General features: G+C 51.3%; 2 protein-coding genes across 3 annotated transcripts in view; one reads left to right on the top strand and one right to left on the bottom strand.

Moving 5' to 3' along the window:
- Positions 1-297, bottom strand: part of PRDM10 (PR/SET domain 10) — a 64,537-nt gene extending 64,240 nt beyond the window's left edge. The window contains exon 1 of one of the 2 annotated variants that reach the window (XM_019546997.1): positions 222-297. The gene's annotated coding sequence lies outside the window, so the exon portion shown is untranslated. The other variant, XM_019546998.1, reaches the window with a different exon arrangement.
- A 31-nt stretch (positions 298-328) lies between these two features.
- Positions 329-15,098, top strand: LOC109318005. The gene is made up of 2 exons (XM_019547001.1): positions 329-774; positions 14,082-15,098. The coding sequence occupies exons 1-2, from the start codon at positions 342-344 to the stop codon at positions 14,708-14,710; spliced, it is 1,062 nt and encodes a 353-aa protein (XP_019402546.1). The 5' UTR covers positions 329-341; the 3' UTR covers positions 14,711-15,098.
- Positions 15,099-15,638: the final 540 nt, after the last annotated feature.

Below are 15,638 nucleotides of genomic sequence, written 5' to 3'. Positions count from 1 at the left end.
GTCCCGGCCCCGGCGCTAAGGAGCCGCCGGCCCCAGGCGCCATCTTGGGTGCGACTAAAACAACGAGCCCGAAACCCTCGGCTGGTCCCTGCAGTGCCCCCGCGCCGGGCTTCCCCCCCGGGCCGTCCCATCGCGTTACCTGAGGGGGTCCCGTGCGGGAGCCGCGCCCCGGCCGCCGCCGCAGGCCCCGTGGCGGCCCCAAACCCCCCACCTGTCCTCACCTCACAATGGTAGCTGCAGAGCGGGAGGGGGGGCGGCCGCCCGGCCTCATTACCATAATCTGCCTGGCAACAACCACCAGTGCCGCGTGCTGATTGGCCAAGGCGCTCCCCGCTGTGGGGATGGGGCACAGGAACCCCCAGGGGCGAAAAGCCGCCGAGCAGCCGGGTGGGGGGGAACAGAGGGGCCCCCCAATACACGGGCAAAGGGGAACCCCCTGCCAGGGCTTCCACCCCCCGGGGCACCGCCCGCCAATCCCAACGCCGCTCTCATTCCAGTGCCCCCCGCGCGCCAATCACAGCGCGCGTGTCATCGCCGCGCTCCGCCCCCCTGCTGGGGGTGCGGGGGTGGGCGCCGAGCAGCGCCCCCTGCTGGGAGGGCCGCAGGGGGAGCAGCGCCCCCTGCTGGACGAGCCGGGCCGAGCGGCGCCCCCTACAGGCGGGAGGGGGCAGCGCACTGGCGGGCACGTGCCGCAGAAGAGAAGGAGTCCAGCAGTGCGGCTCTCCGCCCCGCCCCGCGCCCAGCCCAGGATGGGGCCAGCTCTGCATCCTCCAGGTAACGCCGTGCAGTGCCCGGGGCTGGCATCCCCTCGCCCTCTGGCTGCAGCCCCCCTGCTCCCGGAGCCCCTGTGACCGGGCAGGTGCCGCAACCCGCCAGGCGTCCCCCACGTTCAGGGATGCCCCGGGTCACGGAGGGACGGGCTAGATGCCACCTCTGCCCTTCCCCATGTGATGGGGAGGGAGGAGAAATCTGATTTATAATCTGATGCCACGTTTTTGAGGACAGGGTGCTGGTTGTCTTTTCTTCTGTGGCCGATTTGGGCAATGGGTTTCTGTTTGAAAATAAGGCTACTTATAAGGCTGTTCAGTTCCCTTTTTTTTTTTTTTTTTTTTGTAGGCAATCGGGACTCATAGTAGAGATGGTATCTTTTATATTAGAACAACAGGATTTTTGCAAAAAAAATTATTTAATAGCAAGCTTTCCAGCTTGTAGAGTATTTCAGTAGAGCATTTTAGTTGGAGGAAAGAAAATGTTTGACAGGTGTCTGTAACCACAGAAAATACAAAATTGCTCTGCAACCCTTTTTACTGATGGCTTTAGCTGCAAATAGCAGAGGGTTTATTTTTTTCTCATTATTGCTTATCAACACTTTCCCAAGATTCTTTAGAAAAGAGCATTTCCAGGTGGGGACAAGGCAAGCAGTCCAGTTGGTTTCTTTAAAGAATGATTTAGATTTGCTATCTGATAGCTTTTTACATTTTTTACCTTATCGGGGATCATTTCGATACACAGGACAGTGCCTTCAGTGAGGGGTGCTGCTATCCAGCTCTCGAAGGACAGGCTGATACTCCTGCACCATTTTTCTTTATTCGCTGCTGCATTTAGTCATGTGTTATATAATAAATCTGAATGTTAAATGCCATCTAAAATAAATCAAAGAGAATAATGAGCTTTGCTCAGAAAAAAGATCTACCCATTTGTCATTTGATTCTGTCTTGGGTTTCCACTCTACTTATTTCTCACTCTTTTAAAAAAAAAACAAAAAAAACCTTTGCATTGTAACAGCACAGAAAATTAAAGCTTTCCTATATTACCTTAATAGTGGCTATTGCATGCCCAGGAAGCTACTTGATTTCATAAATTCATTTTTAACAATAATAATACTGTATATATGTGTATAACCTTTCATCCCCAAATATTACCAACTGCCCCACAAACAATATATATAGAACATGGGCAGTTGCAGTCTGCAGTGGACCACAGCATCCAACTGACATGGAGAACAGTGGTGTGGGAGGGGAGAATTTGGATCAAGGACCCAGGGAAACCACTTTTTTTAGACAAAGTACCTGGAAGAGCTGAGCCAGTGGAGAAGTCTAGACCTTCATCCAAGCACTATGGTATATGCTATCTTCCACAGAACTGATTTTCATCAGGGAGGATCTGGTTTTTAGTAAGATACTAGTCATTCTTTTTTGTTGAAAGAGCTAATGGGTGTGTATTGAAATGATCCCTAAAACAGTGATCATGTACTGGTAAGATTAAAATCTGCAGGGACACCATCAAGTTAAAAACCATATATACAAATTACTTAATGTATGTTGATAGTTTAGTCTGAAATTATTACAGCTCAAGGACTTTCTAAAATTCATACCAGTAGGATTAATTGTCCAGGTAATAGAGCGAGATTTGGCTTTATTTTGATGTTTTCTGCAGATACAGTTTTCCTGCCTTGTGTGTTTATATATGTTCATGTGTGTGTGTGTATGTATATATCTATGTGTGTGTATTTTATTTTTTTATATATATGGGGGATGTGTATCTCATAGATGGATAGATATGGGCTGAAGTGTACAGTAAGAGGTAGTCATATGCAAATACTTCTAAGAGAAATATCATCAAAGTAGAGTTGAAATGGTCCAGCCTTCCTATTTCGTAGTTTAGATAATGGATTATATAGATACAGATATATATGGGAGATGCAGAAGCGGATGAGAATTTGGGCAGCAGTGACAATGAGATGATTGAGTTCAGGATCCTGACAAAAGGAAGGAAGGAGGGCAGCAGAGTAAGGACCCTGGACTTCAGAAAAGCAAACTTTGACTTCCTCAGAGAGCTGATGGGCAGGATCTCCTTGGAGGCCAGTCTGAGGGGCTAAAGAGTCCAGGAGAGGTGGTTGTAGTTAAAGAAACTTTACTGAGGGCACAGGAACAAACTATCTCGATGTGCAGGAAAAATAGCAAATATGGCAGGCAACCAGCTTGGCTTGGCAGAGAACTCTTCAGTGATTTTACACAAAAGGGAGCTTACAAGAAGTGGAAGTTTGGACAGATAACTAAGGAGGAATGTTGCTTGGGCATGCAGGGATAAAGTCAGGAAGGCCAAAGTGCATTTGGAGTTGCAGCTAGCAAGGGACGTGAAGGCTAACAAGAAGGGTTTCTACAAGGGTTTCAGCAACAAGAGGGAGGTCAGGGAAAGTGTGGGTCCCTTACTGAATGTGGGAGGCAACCTAGTGATAGATGATGAGGAAAAGGCTGAAGTACTCAGTGCCTTTTTTACCTCTATCTTCACAGACAGAGTCTGCTCCCACACTACTGCAACAGTTTAGGGAGGAGGTGAGCTGACTGCCTGGGCAGTAGCTCTGCAGAAAAGGACCTGGGGGTTACAGTGGACAATAAGCTGAATATGAGCCAGCGATGTGCCCTTGTTGCCAAGAAGGCTAACAGCAACCTGGGCTGCACTGGTAGGTGTGTTGCCAGCAGATTGAGAGAAATGATTATTCCCCTCTATTCTGCACTGGTGAGGCCATATCTGGAGTACTGTCCAATTTTGGGTCCCCCACTATAGCAAAGATGTGAAGAAATTGGAGGGAATCCAGTGGCAGGCAACAAAAATGGTTCGGGGGCTGGGGAACATGACTGCTGAGGACAGGCTGCGGAAACTGGGCTTATTTAGCTTGCAGAAGAGAAGATGGGGGAAGGGGGTTGGTAGCAGCCTTAATTACTGGAAGGGGGTTCCAGAGAGGATGGAGCTGGACTGTTCTTAGTGGGGACAAATGGCAGAACAAAGAGCAATGGTCTCCAGTTGCTGCAAGGGAAGTTTAGGTTGGATATTAGGAAAAACTTTCTTATTAGGAGGATAGTGAAGCACTGGAACAGGTTACCCAGAGAGGTGGTAGAGTCTCCATCCTTAGAGGTTTTCAAGACCCAGCTAGACAAAGCCCTGGCTGGGATGATCTAGTTGGGGCTGGTCCTGTTTTTGAGCAGGCGGTTGGACTAGATGACTTCCTGAGGTCTCTTCCAGCCCTGATTTTCTATGATTCACCGTGTGTAGCAGGGGCCAGGCCGAGCGCCATACTCACTGGTACGAGGGCTGCCAGCATGAATCCGGTAGCAGATCCCTAACCAGGCTCATGCAGAAACGGTGAGTCTGTGAGCTGTGTGCCCTGTTTGTTGTTCCCCTACCCAGTGGTGGGGTTACAGCATGGCCCCGTGTACCAGGTGCAGGGCGCTACCCCTATGGCTTCCCTGCCACCATCGACTGGCAGTATTGGTAGGCACTGCCAAACTGCAGTCGGCTGCCAGGCAGGCAGATGGCGTCAGGAAAACCATAGGGGCAGCATCCTACACCTGGTACACAGGGCTGTGCTGCACCACTGCTGCTGCATAGGGGAGCAGTGAGCCGGGCACGCCTGTCTCAGCACCTGGCAGCCTGGGAGATAAAGGTAATAATGCCAGAGGCTGAGCGGGGCAAGCCTGTGCCGTGCATGCCAGTGTGAGGGCGTAGCGCCACTTTCTAGTGGGTAGAAGGGTTGCGGATAGAAGGAGCTGGTCCTCCAGCTGCATGCTTGGCTCTGCCCTGGGCTAGTACCGAGACGCTTGAGCTCCTTCCCTGCCCCCACAGCCTGGTACCCTTTGTTCAGTGGGCCTCACGTCCAGGATGAAGCCCCTACCACCACAGTCCCTCTGTATTCTGGTCTGTGCATGTCCCCACCTGGGCTTGGTGCCATTTCGTTCCCCTCCCTCCCCGATCTGGCCTTTGCTCCTGGGCTGTCCCAAGCGAAACTGGCCCCAGCAGCTGAGAAGGCAGAGTGGGATCGCTTCCTGGCTGGGAGGAGAGCTCTGGGGGTTGAGCTGTTCAGCCACATGCATGGTGGGAAAGCTGGGCAGACCCTGGCTGGGCTCTCTGTAGGCCAGGGTGGGGGTTTAAACCCCTCCCCCATCATACTTAGGCCTTCCTGGGCCTGCCCCAGCTCAGCTTCCATCCAGCTTCAAGAGAAGGGAGGGCTTGCTCTAGTGTCCCCCCAGCTTCTACCCTGGGTCACTCCTGGCAAGTGGCTGCATTTCTGGAATCAGAAGTGAATGTCTGTTCACTTGCTTGTCTGTTCAATCCACGTAGGTTAAACTAACCTGCAAAGATTGAATCAGTTCAGGCTCAGACTTTTTGAATGTCTGTACGTAGCCCTGCTCAGCGTGCAGCATACAGGCCCCATCCTAGTGTAGCCATTTGGCGTGGGAGCCCCTCTACACAGTGACATCATGCAGAAATGACTGTTTGGGGGGCAAACACCAGAAGGGGATATTTAAGACCAAACAAAAGTCGCTTCATCATTTTCACTTCATGATAACATTTCTAATCAATTCCAGGTTTTGTTGTTGCAGTTGTTATTTTAAGGGGGAAACAGTGCTTTAAACAAGTCTGCAGCTTCAGCCCTTCATTCCTGACGTTGTCTTTTTATGATTTAAACAATAGGCAGATCATTATAGGTCTGTGTTATATACTGCCATGCAGGCATGTCTTGGGTCATGATTTGGCACAAAAGAACCTTTAATATTAGTTCCATCCTTTCCTTTTCTCCTACTTTGACCATATTCCCAGGTTTACTTACGGGGACTGACTTCCCTCTTTATTAGCAGAGAACTGTTGGGCCTAAATGTGTGTCACGTTCTGTAATAGATTATATAGAAATGCCAGATCTAGAAAACCATGTTCATCTGATACATCAGCTCTAGTTTGAAACCAGATGTCAAATCTGCTTCATTTTCCATCTTTTAATCCTGTTGGCTGTTTTAATGTTTTGATGTCCTCAGATGGAAGTACGGATCTACAAAGAAAGGCCTTCACTGTTAAACTAAGGTATTTTTCTGCTTCTTTCCAGACAGCCAAAATAAATTACATTAACTAATTTCCCATTTGCTTTAATTGTCTGGAACAGTGTTGCAGCCCTCTATTCTGAACTCTCCTCTTTTTTTTCACATCTCTTGGGGCTGCAGATTTATCTCATCATCTTTGCATCATCTCCTTCATATAGTGCTGTCTCAGCACTGTCTCAGTTGTATTTCTCATCCATTTCTCATCTTCCCTTCCTCACTTATTGCAGTTCTCCCTTGTCTGGTGTCTGCAAGTCTGAGCTGTCTGGACTGTAGCAACTGCAGACTTGTGTTGTTGGCCTTCATTTCTGTGAACAGGAATGCATCCACATCTTCCCAGTGATTATGCTGCCTTCCATTCGTTTCAAAACCCAGTTAGAAAGGGACAATATAGCCTCTTTGCCCTGTGGACTTGCATCAGCCCGCCTTGCAGAATTTATCCGAACTCCTTTGCCTGCTTCCCTCACATATTACACCGTATGCCGAGAGAAGAGCCAGCCTTCTCTGTAATGCTTGCCAATGGAAACAGCTTTCTTTAATATCTGTACCTCACTAGCATTCCAGTTCATTTCAGATCTCATCTAGAGTCATCTCCGTTTCCCTCTGCTTCCACCTTTTCTTTTTCTTTTGTTATGCATTTGATTCTTGTTAGAGGTACTGTCTAATTCTGTAGAGCACTCTGTGTGTGTGTGTGTGTGTGCATATAAAAGATACGGTGGAGATTAGGGGACACAGGCTGTAAATCTTCACGTTTTGTTACACAAGTGGGTCTTATCTGAGTAGACTTATTGACTTGACGTGGACAACTCACCTGCATGACCTCTTTCGTGTCTCTATACCACATTTGACCATTTTGTTGCACGTGCTTGTGCTTGTTTATTGTACTTTGCAAGATCTTCCATTGTACATGTGTCTTCAAGCATTGGGCGTTGCAGAAGGTGTTGCATAGCCTGAGACTCCGTGCTGCAGTCACAAGTGATTGAACCAATGGTATATCCCTACTTCTTCATTAGTTCCTTGGAGCATCCAACTCTGGTGCGTAGGCATTTGACATCACCACCTGTTCTGTGGTTCATCAGCCCTTGGTGGTAAAGACCCAGTGGCTGAAATGTCCATTTTTTCACTGTCAGGTTTTTGGGGTTTTTTCACCCTCTCGTTCCACGTCCGTAGTCATGTCTCCTGTGGTATGGCATTGAGAGGTTGGGTACTGGTGAGGAAGCTCCTGTATGAATTCTGTTGTTTGTGTGCTGCAGGATAGTCGTACAATGGGTGTCTCGCATCTTCAGTTTCTCTCGATCGTTCTGTCCTGCTGGCCGGCATCACTCAACAGCTGGGGGACAACACTGTTTAGGCTGGTGGGCTTCGGGCATCCTGCGATGGAGCCGAGGCACTTAGCATGTATGGATCTCTCCCACCCAGGACATTCATACTGGGGAGAAGAGAAGCTGAAAGCCAGAGCAGTGGTTTAGCTGATTAAGGGGTTAGCTCCCTGTTTCAAGCTAGCCCTGCAGGACTAGTTATATAAATGGGATTGGATTGTACATTCCATCACTGGTTTGTCTCTTCCCTTTTGCATCTGTTCATAATCTAAAATATGAACTAGGAAAGCTGAAATATTTCAACTGTACTTTGATGGTGTTCCTATTAGAATTAGTTATACAGTATATGACTATTTCTGTATACTTGAGCTCTTTTATATAATAATAAGTGGAGAATTCAAAGTATAATGAAAGTATTGATATAAGAATACTAATTTAGGCACAACCTACTATAAACTTAGATTAAGCAGATCATAGCTTCATAAGACCATAAAAACAAGTGAAGCTTTTCTCATATTGTTTCTCAAGGTTCCTCCCCCCCACAAACAAGGTCAATCTCTCATTTTCACAAGCAAAGTTAATAATATTATCATCCTCAAAAATAAAATGTAATTACGAAAACTTACAGATGAAACTGTGTTTTAATGATGTCTTCATAATATTCACAGGACTTTTCTACTTTTAAAGGAGCTACAGAACTTTTACTTTAAAAATGCTACAAGCCATTTCTGGGCTCCAATATTCATCACTGCCTGGCACCTCAGCTGACTCGCGCATCCATAATTTTGCCCTCCGATATTTGTAAAAGTCAGAATAACAAATATTGGGTGGTCTTATTCCCATTGCAGGGATTAGGGCTGTGCAAAGCTTCGGGCAGTGATTTGATTTGGAGGAGATACAGCCCGATTCAATGGCTAAATTTTCGAATTGAATCAGGACCAATTAAAAGGTCCAAATTAATTCAAAGCTCTCCAAATCTTTGGAAAAGATTCAGAGAGCGTTGGTGATTTGGGCAGTCCCCAGTGGCCCTGGTGCTCATGGGGTGCTGCCAGGCAGGGGGGTGTTCCCTGCTGCCCCCCACTAGCCATGCTTTGTGGGGGCTGTGCACAAGCCCCTCAATCCCCCTTCACTCCCCCAGCCCCACCATGGGTGCTTCGCCCACCCCAGCTCCGGTCCTTTAAGAAAAGCTGAGAAAAGCCTTGGGACTCACTGTTCCTGCAGCAGCCTTTGGGCTTCAGAGGTCTCATGCAGAGCTCCCTACATGGTGCAGGGCAGCGGGGATCGCCCCCCACCAGACAGGAACCATGCATCCGAGGTTTTTCTCCTTTTTTTAAAGGGCCAGAGCTGCGTGGGCCAGGCAGCCATGTGGGGGCTGGGGGAGCAGGGAGGGTCAGGGGGCTTGTGCAGAGCCCCCCACACAGCATGGGGCAGTGGGGGACAGCTGGGATCCCCACCCCCAGCAGTATCCTCTGAGTTGGGGCTTTTTTTTCCAAGTGTGAGGAGCTGGGGCAGGCGGGCAGCCATTGCAGGGCTGAGAGAGCAGCCAGGGGTGGGCAGGAGCCAAAACTCCAAATCAGATTTGGCTGAATCGATTCGGGACAGTGATTCGAATCACCAAATTGAATCACTGTCCCCCAAATCAGCTGAATCTGAATCAAATACTAGCTGCTTTGCACAGGCCTAGTAGGGATCCATTTTCCATAAAACAGCAACTTTATTCGCCAGAATGTTTGTTTATTAAAATATGCGCAGTATTGATATAGTTAAAAGGCAAGCTTCCAGAGTTCACAGATACCAACCCACAACATAGGATAGGCAACCCACTTCATAATCCCCAAACAGATAAAACATACATAAAGTGTTCTATTCCAATATTCCCTATTCTAGGAGATATCGAATTCCAATATATTCTGAGGCAAGGGACCAAAATGCTTAGGAGGTGCAAAATACTTAAGTGGAGCCATGCTGATTTACATCTGCCAAGGACCTGGCTTCTCAGTTCTTTCAAAATCATTAGTGCAGATTTAATAAACAGCATATCTAAATGAAAAGGGGAGTTTTGCAACATGCCCTGAAAATTTGTTTTAATAAAGCCAAGCTCTCCTGGAACAACAGGGGGAAAATGTTACAGAGATAAGAATCCCCTCATGAAAAATATCCTGCTGGTAGCATGCTAATAGCTCCTGGGCTTTCTGTAAACACGGCTTCCTGAGACTGCATTTATGATGGAGTATTCGGACAGGCAAAATTCCTAGAGGGACCAATATGTCGGATAACTTTTGAGATTTGTTACAGAGTATGGATGCTAGGGCTGTGCGAAGCTTCAGTCCCTGATTTGATTCAGCCGGATTCAGTGGCTGAACCTCCAAATCCGAATCGAATCAGAGGACCTTTTAATCTCTCCAAATCGAATCGGAACCTTCTGAATCGATTCGAGAAAGATTCGCAGATTTGGACATGGACACAGCTTTAAATGTTTTTTCTACATACCTATAGGTAGCAGGGGCTTGTGAATGCTGAGATGCTGGGGCGCATGGCACATCCCACAAGAGCGCAGGGGGGGTCACCAGTAAGCTCGGCAGCAGACCTGGAAGTAGACCAGAAGCACTTCCGGTGCCCCCACATGGGGGGCCCCCCCGGCTTGGCAACTGGTGCCTTCTGGGTCTGGGGAGAACTCGGGGTCTCCCCGCGGCTGATTGCTGAGTTGGGGAGGCATGGGGGGCCCCCTAGCGTGCTCCCCGGCATACCCAGAAGTGGACCAGAAATATTTCTGATCCACTTCCAAGTTCGCCGCTGAGCATCTGTAGAGTGTTTCCCCCCACCCCACCCCTGTACTCCTGTGGGACGCTCCATGCACCCCAGCATTGCAGCGATCACGAGCCGTGCCTGCTACCTCAAGGTATGTAGAAAAAAACTTACAAAGCTCTGTCTGTGTCTGAATCGCTGATTCTCTGAATCGGCATTGAATCTTCAGGTTCAGATTCAGCTGAATCAAATCAGGGACAGTGATCCAGATCAACTAATCGAATCGCTGTCCCGGATTTGGGCCAAATCCAAATCGAATCGGGCCCACTTCACACACCCCTAATGGATGCCTGTGTATTAGGAGCAGTTTCAAAAGGGGAGAGGGACTCTTGCTCTGAGACACGCGCACTTATTACACTCTAACAGTGACTCCATCCACACATGTGGGGGAATGTGCTTGTAGCTCCAGAAATAGTAGTGACACAACTTTGGTGCTTCAGTGCACACGCCTGAACGTGCGCTTTGTCATGCAACAAAGGGTGCCACTTTTGGCAAACTATCGTTTCCCAGCTCTTCAGCCAGGGGGAGTTGGAGGCTGGAGCAAGGCAGTTGGTATCTAGGGACATTAGCCAGCTAGACTGCCATAGCAGCCTTGACCTAGGGTGGCCCTTGCACCCTATACCCACTACATCAGTCTGGCTGTGGGTACTGCCACCTTTGAGACCTGCTGCCACTGGCTACAGCATCTGCCTCCTTGGACCTGTGGCCCCATGATGCACGCCTGCTGGACCCAGACAGGGACCACACAGCCTCCTGGGATGTAGTATGGACACTCCAGCTAACCCTCATTTATCTCTGGGCCAGCTGCAAGCAGGCCATGGCTGCAGAGCTGTGTCCATGAAGCCTGGTTCAGGGCCAGAGTCAGCCACCTGGCTCAGATCTGCAAGTACCGGCTGCCCCTTCCAGGGAGGATGGAGCCCACCCTGCATGCCCCTGCTGCTGCCCTCTGCCTCACCCCTGTCAGCCCAGACCTGACCGAAGGGGAAGATTACTTGGATATATTCATAGATGTTAGGGGCTGGAAGGGACCTCACAAGATCATCAGGTCCAGCCCCCCTACACTTGGACAGGAAAGACTGCTGGGGTCAGATGACCCCAGAAAGGTGCGCATCCAGTCGTTTTTTGATCTCCAGGATAAATGATTGTACCACCTCTGGAGGGAGTCTGTTCCAGACCCTGGAAACTCGAATTATAAAGAAATTTGTCCTTATGTCCAATCTGAAATGTTCTTCTAGCAATTTGTGTCCACTGTTCCTCATCTTCCCCTGGGGTGCCTTGGTGAACAAATGCTCCCCCAGGCCCTGATATCGCCCCCTATATACTTATAAGCTGCCACTAAGTCCCCTCTAAGTCTTCTCTTCTCCAGGCTAACCAGTCCCATGTCTTTCAGCCTCTCCTCACATGGCCTGTTCTCCAGACCTCTAATCATGTGTGGCCCTCCTTTGGACTCTCTCAAGCTTCTCCACAGCCTTTTTGAAGTGTGGCACCCAGAACTGGACACAGTACTCCAGCTGCAGTCTCACAAGAGCCGAGTAGAGTGGGAGGATGACATCCTTAGTCTTGTTTGACATGCATTGGTGGATGTATGCCAGTGTTTTATTTATTTTGCCAGCTACAGCATCCCATTGGTGGCTCATGTTCATTCTGTGGTCTCTTACGACCCCCAGGTCTCTTTCAGTTGTGGTGCTGGTAAGTGTAGCACCACCGAGCTTGTAAGTGTGTTGCGGATTATTTCTCCCCAAATGGAGCACTTTCGCCATGTTAAAAGTCATCAGGGTTTGATCCTCCCTTTTTGCAACCCTGTCAAGGTCAGCATGGATCCCCAGTCTGTCCTCCACCATGACTGCACTCCCCCATAATTTGGTGTCATCCATGAACTTTGGCAGTATGTTTTTAACACCCATATACAAATCATTGGTGAATATGTTGAAAAGCACTGGTCCAAGTACTGAACCCTGAGGAATGCCACTGGTCACCTTATGCCATGTCAACTCATTGATGATGAATGATGATGAAGATCTTGATGCCCCCTGCATCTGCCACCACATCTGGGCTTGGGCCACCAGTAAACACTGCTGGGAGCTCATAGTCCTCCCCACCTGGGACGCTGGACGCTGTGTGCGAGCATTCAGAATGTCAAGGGGCACATTAATGCACCTGGTGGCCCAGCCGGCTCCAAACACTGAGCGACAGGACACTGTGATGTGCCCAGCCCTTTGTTGTGGGGAAGTCCACCAATGGCCGTGCCATCTTGGATGTTTGTGGGGCCATCCAGGTGGGCCTAGCCAAGTGGGTTATCTGGCTGGCCAGTCCTGGGAAGGTGGTAGTGGGGTTTGGGATCCTTGGGTTCTCCAACTGTTCTGGGGCTTTTACTGGGACCCACATCCTCGTTTTCTGCCCCCCAGGAAGGGCAGCAGTATGTCAACTGGCACAGTGCCCACTTGAGGGTGCTTGAAGCAGTCATAGAACATCGCAGCCACTTCACGCACGTTAACACCGGGTGGGCCCATGACACACACATGCTGCACCACTTCCCACTCCAAAGATTGATGGAGGCGTGGACCTTTGCCCCAGGGATCCAGGACCAGATCACTGGGGATGTTGCCATCCCACCAGTGAACATGGTGGATGCTGCGTACCTGCTCCTTCCCAGCTGATGCGCCCCTTCCTGGGGCACCTGGATGTTTGGCAGCAGCACTACAATGAGGCAATCACCTGCTGCCAGTGCACTGTTGAGTGGTCATTTGGCCAGCTGAAGGGGCACTGGCGGAGCCTTGCCAGCTGTCTGGAGGCAGTGCTGCAGCACATACACTGCAGCGATGATGTGGAGTATGTCCTCCATAATGTATGAGGGACCCAGGGAGAAATCTTTGAGTCCAAGTGGATGGAGGAAGCTTGCCGTGTATCACAGCACATCCAGTTACAGCAGCAGCAGAGCTGACCAGTTCGGAACAGTGTCACAGATGATCACCCCCTCCGAAGGTGGCACACAGGAGTGAATGAGGCCATCACTGCCTATCTTCAGGCCCACCCCCTGAGTCGGGCATCAGCCTTCTCGCCGCCTATGCCAGGCTGCCTGCCCAGGGGTCTCCACCCCCACCCACTGCCAGGACTGCAACAGCATAGGCAGTGTGGCTGTTGTGAAAACAAAATCAACTTTGCCCTCCCTCTCCCCAAAACTTCCCCAACACCAACAGCTCAACATTGCAACAGTACCCCACACGGGACCCTCCATAACCTCACCATCATTCACTCAATTGTCCCCTGAGCACAAAGCCAGAACTACACTGCAACTATTTACCCAAGAACCAGGGGGAAAAGAAAGTCTTCAGGGGCAGGGGCAACACCAAGGGAGGAGGGAATTGGGTTGGTGGCCTCTAAGCCCGGTCTCGGTTCTATGTGCCACCACTCTGTATGCAGATGCCACGCCGATGTGGCCAGGACCCCAGCTGCTGTGGTGAGGAGGGTGGGCACTCCTCCTCAGAGGCAGACGCTGCAGTTAGGCCTGGGATGGGGAGGCAGGAACAGCACTCCTCCCTCCTCTCCTGACCCCCACTTCTCTGCCGTGCCAGCCCAGCCTTTGCAGCAGGACAGCCTCCCCACCTTGCCAGAACTCCCAGCTGGATGGAGCCGGTCCTGGCCAGGAGGGCAGGGGGGAGGTGGTAGTGTCACCAGGGCTGTGTGCCTGTCTGGCTGCAGCTCCGCACCTACTGGAGCCAGTGACTGAGGGTCCAGGGGTTGTAGAGCAATGCATCTATCCTAGTAATGGGAGAAGCTGGGCACCACAGGCTGGGCTGGCTGTGACACTTGTCCTTTCCAGGTGGAGCTGTACAAAGGCCATGGGCAAAGTGGGGGCCCCCTTTGGGCAGCAGGCTGCCCAGACACACACTGGGAGGGGACAGGCAACCCCAGGATGGCCGCAGTCGTTGTCAGGGTGCCAGCCCCACACTGCTCTGACTTGGGGACCATCTCCCTGGCCCTGCACCCGAGCATGAGGCTACTCCCTGGGGACCTTAGCCAAGGCCTGTTCATGCCCCATGCCATGGTTCTGTAGCTGAAGATGGCCCTCCATTTCCTCTCTCTACAGACAGCCCATCTGCCAGGGGAGAGGCCACTGTCCAGCGCCTAGAAGCTGCCCAGCCAGTCTCAGGCACTCCAGGGGCCATCCGGATGCGCCACCTGTGCCGGGCACAACGCACACAGCGGGACGGCATCCAGGAGGAGCTGCTCCGAGCAGAGCGGGCACACCTCCGGGAGGCCCGGGAATACCGCCAGCAGGTCCTGGCTGAGTTCTGCCGCTCCCGCCATGACCAGGCACTTTTCCTGGAGGAGGTGGAGGCCGGGAGGGTGGCACTGCAACAGCTGGTGGCAAAGATAATGGAGGAGCGACAGCTGGCCCAAGACAGCTACGAGGAGCTGAGGCAACTGCAGGCCTCCATCAACACTGCCATTCAGGAGAGGCTCAGGGTGTCACAGCAGCTCCTAGCCACCATCCCCACCCTGGCCGCTCATGCTGCTGTGCCACAGCCCATGCCAGCCCCAGTACTGGCACCTGGACCCCCTGACCAGCCCATGTTCCCGCCACCAGGGAGAGGGCCCAGCTGGGAGCATTGTGTGTGGCTGGTGGCTCAGGTGGTACTGCAGCAGCCCCACAGGCCTGCCACAGCCATCGAGGGGTACTGCTCCTGCCTCCCCACTTCCTGGTCCCAGGCATAGCTGCAGCATCTGCCTCTGAGGAGGAGCACCCACTGCCTTCCTCAGAGCAGCCAGGGCCCCAGCCACGACAGCACGGTTTCTGCGCACAGGGTGGTAGCACACAGGGCCAAGGCCAGGCTCAGGGCTGAGGGGCTGCCAGTCTCCGATTCCCTTCTCCCTGTGCCGCCTCTTCCGCTGGTGTTACCTCTGTCCCTAAGGACTGTCTCTTTCCCCTTGGTTCTTGTGTAAATAGTTGCAGTGTACTTCTGGCTTTGGATGGCTTTGTGCAAGGAGGGTGGGACTGGGTGAATAGTAGTGGGGTTGTTTTGGGTATTGTTGCAATGTTGAGCTGTTGGTGTTGGGGAAGTTTTGGGGAGAGGGAGGGGAAATAAAGTTGATTTTGTTTTCACAACAGCCACACTGCCTATGTTGTTGCAGTCCTGACAGTGGGCGGGGATGGAGGCCCCTGGGTGGGTGGCCTGGCATAGGCGGTGAGAAGGCCAGTGCCCTACTGGGTTGAGGGGTAGGCCAGCAGGTGGGTGGTGATGGCCTCACACACTCTGGGTCCTGCGTGCCGCCGTCAGAAGGGGTGGTCTTTGCCTGCAGCACTGTTCCTGGCTGGTCGGCTCTGCTGCTTCTGTCACTGGATGTGCTGTGATACATAGCAAGCTTCCTCCATCCACTGAAAGGATGGGGAACCCAAGGGCTCCAAACCTCACCGCCACCTTTCTGGGGTTGACCACCAGATGACCTGGTCAGCCAGGCTGTCCTGGATGGCCCCACAAATATCCAGGATGGCCAAGCCAGCACTAGACTTCTCTATCCAAACTGGTGGGCCATGTACCTGAGGCTGGCAGGGTGAGGCCTGGATACATCATGGTGTCCTGCTGCTTGGTGTTCGGAGTCAGCTGGGGCGCCCAGTGTCCATCATCCCAGGTGGACAAGACTG

The sequence above is a fragment of the Crocodylus porosus genome, unplaced genomic scaffold (assembly GCF_001723895.1).
Source record: "Crocodylus porosus isolate Cpor-Errol unplaced genomic scaffold, CroPor_comp1, whole genome shotgun sequence".
Classification (NCBI taxonomy): Eukaryota; Metazoa; Chordata; order Crocodylia; family Crocodylidae; genus Crocodylus; species Crocodylus porosus.
The sequence above is the reverse complement of the archived record's forward strand: the minus strand, read 5'-3'. Positions and strand labels throughout refer to the sequence as shown.